A 10,367-nucleotide genomic window follows, 5' to 3' on the forward strand; every position below is an offset into this window, starting at 1 on the left:
ATGCTGGTTCTTTCTTTTTGCCCTGTAACCTTCCAAGACCAGCAGATCCAACCCTCTCTCTTGCACAAGTGGCAACAAACCAGTCCTGGACACCACCCTTGCTCCTTTAGGGACAGACGCAGTGCTTGGCCAGGGGCTGGGACCGCAGGGCACCACGCACAAATATTTGCCCTCTCCTACCCTCTCGACGGCCTGCCCCTAGAGGAGGCCGTGGGACACAGGGCGCCGGGGCTGGGCACCGGGCGCACCTCCAGGTCGGTGCAGTGGCAGACACAGTCGCGGGCAGAAAGGGCTCGGGGCGACCTGCGAGGGCTGGGGGCAGGCCACCGGGGCAGGACCTGGCCACCTCTGCGGGGTGGGTGCCTTCCAGCCAGAGGCGCGACTTCCCTGGACGGGAGGGCTGGAGCTGGCGCTCAGAGGGCAGCGGAGGACGGAGGCGCGATGATCCCCGGAGAGGGAGGGAGGGGGTCGGGGTAAGGGGGGGGGGCAGGGAACTGGCGCGCATGCGCACCGCGCCGGCCGGAAGACCAGCCCGGCAGCCCAGCGGCTGCTGCGGGCGCCACTCGCCGGGACGGCTTCTAGGAGAGCGGCGGCGGCGAGATGCGGTCCCTGGACGGCCCCCGGGCCGCCGAGCCGCGGGAGCCCGAGCCGCCGCAGCCGCCCTCGGACGGCCCGCCTGTGGACGCGAGCGAGGAGGCGGCGGCCGCGAGTGCACCCGGCCCCGGCCGGCGCTGCCCCTGCAGCTCCGCGGCGTGCGGCTGGGGCGCGGAGCCCGGTGAGTGCGGGGCGCTGCGGGGCCGGGGGCTCGCCTCCCGGGCCCGCCGGGGTCCCGCCGCCGAGGGCGGGGGCCGGGCGCCCCGCGCGCCCACGCGTTCCCTGGCTGCGGGGCGTGGGGGAAGCCCTGTCCCCTGGAGAGGCTGCAAGGCAGAAGCCCCCCTCCCCGCAGGCCCCCTCCCAGGTGAAAGAAAGTTTCCGGCTGCGTTTGGAAACCCCACCCCGCCCCCACTTTTTTTTCTCTTCTTGCATTCTAAGGCTGCGCCTAGAATTCAAGTGTGCGAGGCAGGACCCTGGACTCAGATTGCCGGTCAGGGTGCCCTGCCCGAGGTCGGGGGTCAGTGGGAGAGGCCATCCCGCAGCCCGGCCCAGGTTGGGAAAAAGCTCGTTCCAAACGGTGTTGCCCAAGAAGCCATCGACAAATGTCCGTCCCGGAGACTTAAAATCTTGGAAAGGCAGAGTGGAGTGAGAACTGTGGGGAATATGGGGACAATTTTGGCAATGGATACAAAGCAAGACAGAGGCGCAGTCTTAGTGCACGTTGGTGAGGAGGGCAGGGACCCCACCCCCAAAGCCTGTGATCCCGAGGGAGGACCCTTCACCGTGTGCATCACCCTCCTCCAGTGGAGGAAAGCGAGGCCCCAGAAACTTAGGGTTTGGCTTTGTTATTGTTCAGTATGGACTGGGGCACAAGGCAGTTTTGAGGGGTCAGGTGGTTAGTATCCTAACCTAGAGCCCTTCCCCTGGCCCAATAGAAGCGCTCTATGTACATTCGTTAATGAAGTGTACCGCCCACGGAGAGCAACTTTCCCCCAGAGAGAAGTCTGAGCCTGGAAGAAGGAGGAAATAGGTAAATCCCCCTGGGGGACGGTCTTTTCCCATCAGGGTGGCCCTGCGGTTTCCCTTCCCCCAGTTTAGAGGCAAAACCCAAAGGTGAGGCTTGTGCCTCTATTTCTAGCAGAACTTATCAGACGTGTGATCATTTATTCATGGACTGCCAGCACTCTGCACTTGGGCTGGCATTGCCACAGCGGGAGTGCCTGCCCCCAAGCTGGGTTGATCCAATGGGTGGCCTCTGAAGAGGTTTTCCTTAGCAGGTCACCCCCCGCTGAATGGCCTTCTGGTAGAATGCTCAGTCAGCCCTTGCCAGGTCTAAGTTTCCCTGTTGTGCCCGAAAGAGGAAAACTGTATTCTTGGGCACCACAAACTTCCAAAAGTGATTGACTTAAAAGGGTCTTGTGGGGGTGTTTGAACTTCTAAGCACACCGCTAATAATTAAAACAATGATCAGATAATACTCCCCAAACAGGACCGCCATAGAAATACTTACAATAACTGTACTGTCCTTGAACTCGGTGGCAGTGTCATTCAAGCCCCTTGATTCAATGGTTATCTCAACAAAGCTCATTGTCAAGTTCAGGTTGCCATTGGTGCCCCTGTTTCTTAGGTTCTTGGGCGACCTTAACAGACAGCATACTTCTCTCCTGAGACCTTTATTTTCTTTAGGGGCAATGGAAGGCTCAAGATGTGAACACGAGGATCCATTGGCTGTGAGGCCAGTGCCTCCCAGCCTTGTGGGAGTGAGTTCTCTAAGATCCTGTGGTTCTCAAATTGGTGGAGCATCTTTTTTTCCTCCCTCTTATTTTTGTTTTTAAATTGTGGCTTGAGTGACAGGTTACAGAACTGCGGATTTTCTATGCGCTCATTCAGACACATTGTGTCTCATCACCCCTGTGGCGGTTCCCTCTGTGGAAGCCTCTGTCCTTCTTTCCCGCCCTCTGAGCTTTATTTGGGGGCAAGTGCTCCCTGTGTGGTCTCCTTGGGCCAAATGTGCTGCAGAGGACCGTCCTCCTAAATAGTTCACTTCATGGGCCTGTGGTTTGGCTACGGCGGGATTCCCAGAGGGTGGGACTGGTCCAGGTGTGAAGGACTGGTGCAGCTTTGTACTGTAACAGAAACTCTGTGGATGGGGTCTGATGGGACATGGGAATTGGATTTTTTTAAGTTACTGAAGTGATTCTAATTCCCACAGGGTTGTGATCCACTCACTTCAAAGCTAAGCACAGTATTCATTTTCTTCTCTGTCAGGAAATTACACCGGGCCGCCTATTTAACTTGAATTGTTTAGAGTTGCCAAATTACTACGTGTGCTTGTGGTGGCATGTACCTGGGTGCCCATCTGTAACCAAATGCCATGCAGTTACCCTACTCTGCTCATTTCAATTGACATGGAGAATTGAAGTACCGCTTTCTGTTAACCTACAAACATCCCCACCGGCACCCCACAGGGAATATCTTCAGAAAACAGGTCCATTGACATAATGAATGGAAATATATTTTAATCTGTTGATCCTTTAACAAACCTAGTTCAGTTCCCCATCCCACTCCCAGGCACTTGTTTCTCCTGATAGCATGCCCATTTGGCATAGAGAATGTCATTGTGATTGCTCAATGACAGTGGCAATGGGTCTGGGGATGCTCTGAGATTGATGTGGTGGTGAGCTTGATACGATTGAACTATTCAAGGGTATGATATCAATAAAACTGGTGGGAAAAGTAAATAAACTAAGAAAATTAAAGAGAGATGGAAGTTGTCTTCAGTAAAACCAGTCCTCACCCTCATTAACAAGTAATCAAGATCAAGTAGGCCTTTAAAATCTATCCAAGGCAGTACATGTCTTTCAAAACCCCAAACCAAACTCCCTGCTATCCAGTCGGTGCCAACTCAGCAACTCCGTAGGTCTGGGTAAAACTGCCCTGGAAGTTTCTGAGGTCCGGATTCTTTGTGGGAGCACAAAGCCCTGTCTTTCTCCCGAGAAGCTGGTGGTTTTGAACTGCTGACCTTCTGGTTCGCAGCCCAAGGTGTAACCACATCAATAGGACTCCTGTCCACAGGCAACAAAGTAATAGATACATAAGCTTATGTATTTTAAAAGAAAAAAATCATCTGAGCCCAGGGTTATAAAAACAACCTTTAAAAGAGTTGAAGTATTGCATTCGGTAGAAATATACCTGGAGAAAAAAATTACCTGTTTAGATTGGAGAAGATCCTTGAAATATAGGCCAGGGCGATGTTTTCTGTCCTTCATCTCCTCGTTCCGTTCTGTCCGGGGGTGTTGGTTGGGTTTCTTTGAATACAAACTGTTTGGTTTGGACCTGAAGTTTGAAATTTCAGAAGCTAATTCTGAAATGTCTGACCACAGCCGAGGAGTGTTTTGTGGTCCATAAGGTGGAAGTTGTGGAGAGCTTCCTTCTCATGGGCCGAGTGGCAGGTGCAGCTGTGTTCCAGGTATCTGAGCCCACCGACTGGGGAGCGTCCGAGGCACCTAGAGCAGATAACCTATAACCCAGGCACTGCTCGTTCCTGGGCCCAGCACAGGAGGAGGGGCGGCCTCCTGGAGAGCCCAGGGCACCTGTGGCAGGAGCACGCCTGGAAGTGACTTAGGCATTGTCACACCTTGTCAAAGAAGGCAAAAGGTAATCTAGCTGTTACGATGATGTCGAAATGCTCGACTAGGCATTTGCAATTCTAGAAAAGGACTTTATTATTATTTATTTTTTGAAAACATGGTTGTGTTACGCTGGTCTTGACTCAGTGACCGTGTCTGATTTTCTTTTTCTCCTTGGTCAATTGCTGACAATCTTGGAACGATATGACGACAGCTCGCACACACGTCCACACGCCCTCAGCTCCATTCTCGCATTTCACTGACCAGGGCCGGTTGTCCCCCCCCCCCCCCCATTTTTGTGTTAATTCCAAAAAAGGAAGTGGGGGGTGGGGGAGATGAATATTTCTCAGTGTGAGTCCTCTCTTATTTAGTTCTCCTTGGAGACAGGGGAGTGAGACTGGAAAGAGAGTCTCCTGTCGTAGGTAATGGAGACATAGGAAGGTCAGTAGCTAAAACCTCATTTAAGACAAAAAAAAAAAAAAAGGGAAACCGAGCTGATTCCAGGAACCCAAGTGGAAGGTGAATTATGAGAATGATGAGTGCAACGAATGTATAAGAGTGCTTTGCACCTGTGATAATAGCCTTATGAGCCCCAATAAAAAGATTTTTAAAAAAAGACACACCTATTATCAGTAGTGGATTGAATGGTTGAGACCCTAAGGCAGACAGCCTCCTGATTCAGATCGAGTCAAAACAAACGATCAAAAAATCACTGACCAGGGAGGCCATTCTGAACTCAAGCGACACCATGGGTGTCAAAGGAGGGCATTCAGTAACTGTGACCAGTCAGAAACCCATCACCAACGCTTTCTTCCAAGGCGTCTCTGCAAGGCTTCACACTGTCACCCCTTCAGTCCGCAGCCAAGCATTCGTGCCACCAGATCAAGCAGGAGTAGACATTGATGCCAGTTAAGTGCTGGTCACGGGGGGTCAGAGGAGGAAACGACAGCTCTAAATGGGGAGCTGTCATAAACCATGAAAAGTTACAGAAAGAAGTCACAATAAGAAATGCGGGAACTCCAGTGTGGCTACTCCCAAGTGACCACTCTCCCTGGGCTCTGTCCAGGGGGCATAGGGGAGCACAAGGCCCAGTGCCCCAGGATGTACCGTCCTTTCCCACACGTCGGAGATCAAGCCGGGCCTTGAGTCTGCGCCTGCATGTTCCTACAGCTTCTCAGAGTCCCGTGGACAATGACTGAGGAGACAAACCATACAGGAAACATGTCTAAAAAAAAAAAGAACAGAACTGCGGGAACATACCCGCAGATTAGGCTGTTGTCGGTATTGTTGAAGCCTGAGCGTTTTCGTGAAGCGCTCTCATCTTTCTTTTGGCAAATAGAAGAGTCTGCCGTGGGCCAACCATGACTAACACCAACCAGGTGCTAGCCCTGAGGGGCTCACAGGCTGAAGGGGAGGTCAGATCAGCCTACACCACAGCCAGAACCTGTTTTCCAGGAAAGGGGAGGCAACGTTTCTACATTAAGGCTGACACCACTAGTGAGACGGTGCCCAATGTTATCACTCGGCAGCATTTTATTTATCATCTTGACAGGTATTAGAAGGATCTCTCGATCGCGAGCTTGCCACCCTTCCTTCTTCTTGACTCAGGAGGGCGTTTCAGAAAGTCTCGGGGGGAATTCTACTTGTGGAAACGTTCCATTTTCCCATGAACTTTTTGGGGCCACATGGCAGGAGCGCAGGCCCTTGGAGATCCTTGTTACAGGAGGCCACACTGTAACTCAAACCCACTCACTGCCATCGAGTCACTGCTGATTCTTAGACACCCAGTAGCACAGGGCAGGCTGTGCCGGGCGTGGAAAGCCCCCTGGCTCCCCAGACTCTGTGACTTGGGTAACTCACAGTGGCTTGGGGAAACGGCACAGATCTAGAAAACGGAACCCACAGAAGAGGTCGTATTTGTAGACTGGTGAGGCCATTGGCACGGGTCAGTGGGCCTCAGTTTGTAAATGAACAGGATGACCTGTGTACTTGGGGCAGGAACTGACCAGCGTTTACTCTCTTTCAGAAGGCAAGAAGAAAGCGCCCTGCCCTGGACTTGGCTTGTTTTACACGTTGCTCTCTGCCTTCCTTTTCTCAGTGGGCTCTTTGTTTGTCAAAAAAGTGCAGGACGTCCACGCTGTAGAAATCAGTGCGTTTCGATGCGTGTTCCAGATGCTAGTCATTATCCCTTGCTTAATATACAGAAAGTAAGTATTTGTTCGTGGCCACGTCGAAGGTTTTGATAATAAATGCCTGTAAATCGTTTGACCTGCCTAAATTGCTTGGGCCATAGTACCACTTCCACCCTGCACATAGATGGGTCCCGCTTCCTATACGCTCTGGCTGCCTGAGGTGAAAAGTCCCTCAGCTCCACCCCCAAAGATGCTCTCCCACGCACAAACCACGGGCCCAACTAAGGGGGAGAAAGGGGTAACCATGCTCCTCCCCATTGTGGAAACCATGCTTTGCCTTTGCAGTCCGTCCCCGCTCCTTGAAACCCCCCCCCCCCCAACACACACACACACTTTTTCCTTGGCTTTCACCAGCATTTGGAAGAGAAGCAGGAAATGAAGGGAAGTTGCAGGGTGCCGGATTTCTTGAGCAGAACAGAGCAGACAGGATTACAGTGGCAAGAGTTAGGTCTTGCCAGGAGGGTGACCCAGGCTGGAGGGGTAGCCTTCAGAAGGATGATTTCCGTATTCTGGAGGGACCTGCTGAGTGGTTAGAATGGTGAAATAAGATTAATGATTAATTCTATGTGAAATCACTTTAGTAAAGAAAGTAAAACTACAAACCAAACGCACTGCCATCGAGCCCATGCCTACTCATAGTGACACTACAGCACAGGGTGGAACGGCCCCTGTGAGTTGTAACTCAACTCTGGGAGTAGCGAGGCCTGTCTTTCTCCCTGTAGAATACTCCCCAGCCCTCACTGTACTCTCCCCACCCAGCCCTGTCTCCCCTTCAGTTGGCCCCCTCCCAGCATCAATAACTGCCACACACCCCACTACTCTTAGACCCCTGAGAGGAGAGACCACCTGGGCCCCTGGTGTCTTTCTGACTCTTTATCTCTTTGGACAAAGAAGCTGACACCAGAAAGAAAACAGCAGACAACGCTTTTCGGTCACCTGCCACCAAAGTCTCCTTCCGTCTCATAACGCACTACAGACTACTCAGAACCGGCTCACTCCATGATCCAAGGATTTGGTGGGGACGGTGGCCCTTGCTAAGATTAATATGGTCAGGTTTTCTGTGTGAGTACAGAGGAGACGGTCTCAGAAACTTCTTAGCAGCAGCAGAATGGATTCGAATATAATCGTCTCCGCTTTAGAATTCAAAGTATTGACGGAGGCGGGACACTGGAAGAATGTCCTTAACTGCTTCTGTCTAACCTCTTTTGACCTGTTTGACTTCACTTTTGTATAAGAACTTTGGTCCCAAACAAGCCCATTGCTTTCATTTCTGACTCCAGATATGCCGGGGTTTCCATGGCAGGCCCAGACGCTACCCTAATCAGTAAGTGCACCTAGTTAGGAACTGGTGCAGACCTGTTACTACTAGATATTCAGCAGCATAATTTATACTTATCACAATGCCCCCCCCTTTCCATGATGTTTTAACCCTTTCTCATTTTTAAACTCATGCCATCAAGCCAATTCCAACTCGTAGTGAGCCTGCAGGCAGGGTAGACCTGCCCCTCGGGGGGCTTCCCGGACTGTGAATCGTTATGGGAATGGAGTCTCCTCTTTCTACCATGGCACAGCCGGTGGAGTCAAACTGCTGACCTTGTAGTTAGCAGCCCAGCATGTAATCCACCCGCCCCCGGCGCTCCTTCTTCACACAGTGGGAAGCTGTGTTAACTTTCAACGATTAAAACGTTAGCGCTGCTTCAGCGTTCATACTTCGGGAAGGTAAGCTAGCCAGGGCCAGGTTTCCTTGCACAGGGAAACGTTACGTTTTAAAATGCCGCTTCTTAGAAAAGCAGCATGTTTCCATTGTAGTAATTTACAAGAAAGAAAACAGTGGGTCTACCTGGGGGCTCACCGTTATTAATGGATCCGCTTACTTGCCTTTTCTCTCTTTTATTGGCTTTTTATTTTTCTTGGTTCTGGACGAAAAAGTCCTGGTGAGTTATTTCCGTAAGAACCCATAGACGGTTCCGCTGTGTCCTGTAGCGCCACTCTGAGTTGGAAGTGAGTCAATGGCACCTAACAGCCACAAATACACAGATGGAGGGTGCTTCAAAGATTGCATGGAGAATGGAATGAGTCATGGAATCTTTGCACAGACTTTTGGAAGATGAGGTCCTCGTATAGATAGGAAATGTTACCTATATGTACTGACTTAGAGCGATAGTATTTGTATAGATATCTGGTCTACTAGTTTTGCTTAACTCATGCTGTGAACACTTCACTGTCCTAAATACCGTTCCTTAACTTTTAATATAGTTAGCACTAAAAAGAATTTCCAATGCCCAATGGTAATTGAAAGACGGTCTCCACCTTTACTTAATCCGCCTTTCTTCATTTGAATTTCTAGAACGGGCTTCATAGGCCCCAAAGGTCAGCGAGCCTTGCTGCTGCTCCGAGGGATCCTGGGGTCCGCCGCGATGATCCTCTTATACTACGCGTTCCAGACGACGTCCCTCGCAGACGCCACCGTGATCACCTTCAGCACCCCGGTGTTCACGTCTCTGTTCGCGTGTCTGTTCCTCAAAGAGAAGTACAGCCCTTGGGACGCGCTCTTCACTGTGTTCACCATCACTGGCGTGATCCTAATCGTGCGGCCGCCGTTCCTGTTCGGCGCCACTGCCCAGAGGACCGGGGAGAGCTACTCGGTCCACCTCAAGGGCACGTTCGCAGCCGTCGGACACGCCGTGTTTGCCGCCTCCACGTTGGTGATTCTGCGCAAGATGGGGAAGTCCGTGGACTATTTTCTGAGCATCTGGTATTACGTGATGCTGGGCCTCCTGGAATGCATTATCGTCCTCTGCGCCCTGGGAGAGTGGAGTCTGCCGCACTGTGGGCTGGACAGGCTGTTCCTCGTCCTCATCGGGCTCTTCGGTTTGGGGGGACAGGTGTTCCTCACGAAAGCAATTCAGATCGAAAAGGCCGGGCTGGTCGCACTGACGAAGACCATGGACGTGGTCTTTGCTTTCATCTTTCAGATCATCTTCTTCAACGACGTGCCAACGTGGTGGACGGTGGGCGGCGCGCTCTGCGTCGTGGCCAGTAGTAGCGGCGCAGCCTTTCGTAAATGGTACCAGAGTTGCAAGTGAAGCCTCGTCCCTGGGGTATATTTTTTCAAGCACACCACCCTACGGTTAACTCCACCCCGCCACACCCATGCTCCTGCAAAGTCTGCGTTTACTTCGATCATATTTAATAAATTTTATAATTGAAATGCCATTTTAAAATATGGTATGTCTTCAATTAAGAGTAGTCGATCTGTTTGGTCTGTCAGTTGTTTATACAGATAGATAGCTTTTTTGTTCTAATGTTGGTCTGGTTTTTGATGGGGTGCCATGGATCAGAGAGAGCTCGTTGAGAAGAAAACAACAAACAATGTCTTATGACTGGTATAGGTATATAAAACATTTTTTAAGCATAGTATATTTTTGGTACTGATGGGCTATGAGTGGGGAGAAATTTTAGATGCTCTCAGCAGCGTCGGAATTAAGCTTATTGATAATAATCCTGCTGTAATTCATATTGTGGGTTCATTTGCCATATATAATTCCACTTAGGAGGCCAAAGCAGAAACTTGGAGGAGGTGGGTAAGACTTGATCTTACGTGTCCATAAAATCTCACGTAGAAAAGATTTTAACGATCCAAATGAATCCACTATATTTTCAAGGTTTCCGTAAGCGATGATCATTTTCTTGACCCATCCTTGTGCCTTTTCATTTTCATGCTGGGATTTTTTTGTATGCAACTTTTAGAAGAGTCTTCAGATGGCCAAAGTTGGCAGATGGTTCTGTTTTAGTAGCATCAATAACTGTTTGATTCTATCATTTGAATTGTCGTCTCTGTTTTTGTAAACACTTAAGATTTGGGACTTTTAAATTGCAGGAGAAATATTAGCATGGCCATATACACATTTCCATCTTAAAAAGTTTTCTCATCACTGGAAATAGAATTTCC

The 10,367-nt window shown here is 50.6% G+C and overlaps 1 protein-coding gene and 1 non-coding gene across 2 annotated transcripts; both read left to right on the top strand.

The window, feature by feature from the left end:
- The first annotated feature begins 527 nt into the window (after positions 1-527).
- SLC35G1 (solute carrier family 35 member G1) lies at positions 528-9,639 on the top strand. The gene is made up of 3 exons (XM_075534076.1): positions 528-775; positions 6,250-6,430; positions 8,763-9,639. Exons 1-3 carry the CDS (start codon positions 601-603, stop codon positions 9,499-9,501), a joined length of 1,095 nt encoding a protein of 364 aa, XP_075390191.1. The 5' UTR covers positions 528-600; the 3' UTR covers positions 9,502-9,639.
- Positions 5,243-5,448, top strand: LOC142430029 (small nucleolar RNA SNORA73 family). The gene has a single exon (XR_012780518.1). It is a non-coding gene; the product is annotated as a small nucleolar RNA SNORA73 family (small nucleolar RNA).
- Positions 9,640-10,367: the final 728 nt, after the last annotated feature.

Source organism: Tenrec ecaudatus, chromosome 16, assembly GCF_050624435.1.
Source record: "Tenrec ecaudatus isolate mTenEca1 chromosome 16, mTenEca1.hap1, whole genome shotgun sequence".
Lineage (NCBI taxonomy): Eukaryota > Metazoa > Chordata > Mammalia > Afrosoricida > Tenrecidae > Tenrec > Tenrec ecaudatus.

Bases quoted from the DNA above. Each gene is read 5' to 3' on its own strand.
- SLC35G1 (XM_075534076.1), top strand. From the start codon at position 601: ATGCGGTCCCTGGACGGCCCCCGGGCCGCCGAGCCGCGGGAGCCCGAG. The intron at 776-6,249 runs GTGAGTGCGGGG...ACTCTCTTTCAG, and splicing joins CGGCTGGGGCGCGGAGCCCG to AAGGCAAGAAGAAAGCGCCC. The intron at 6,431-8,762 runs GTAAGTATTTGT...TTGAATTTCTAG, and splicing joins CCTTGCTTAATATACAGAAA to AACGGGCTTCATAGGCCCCA.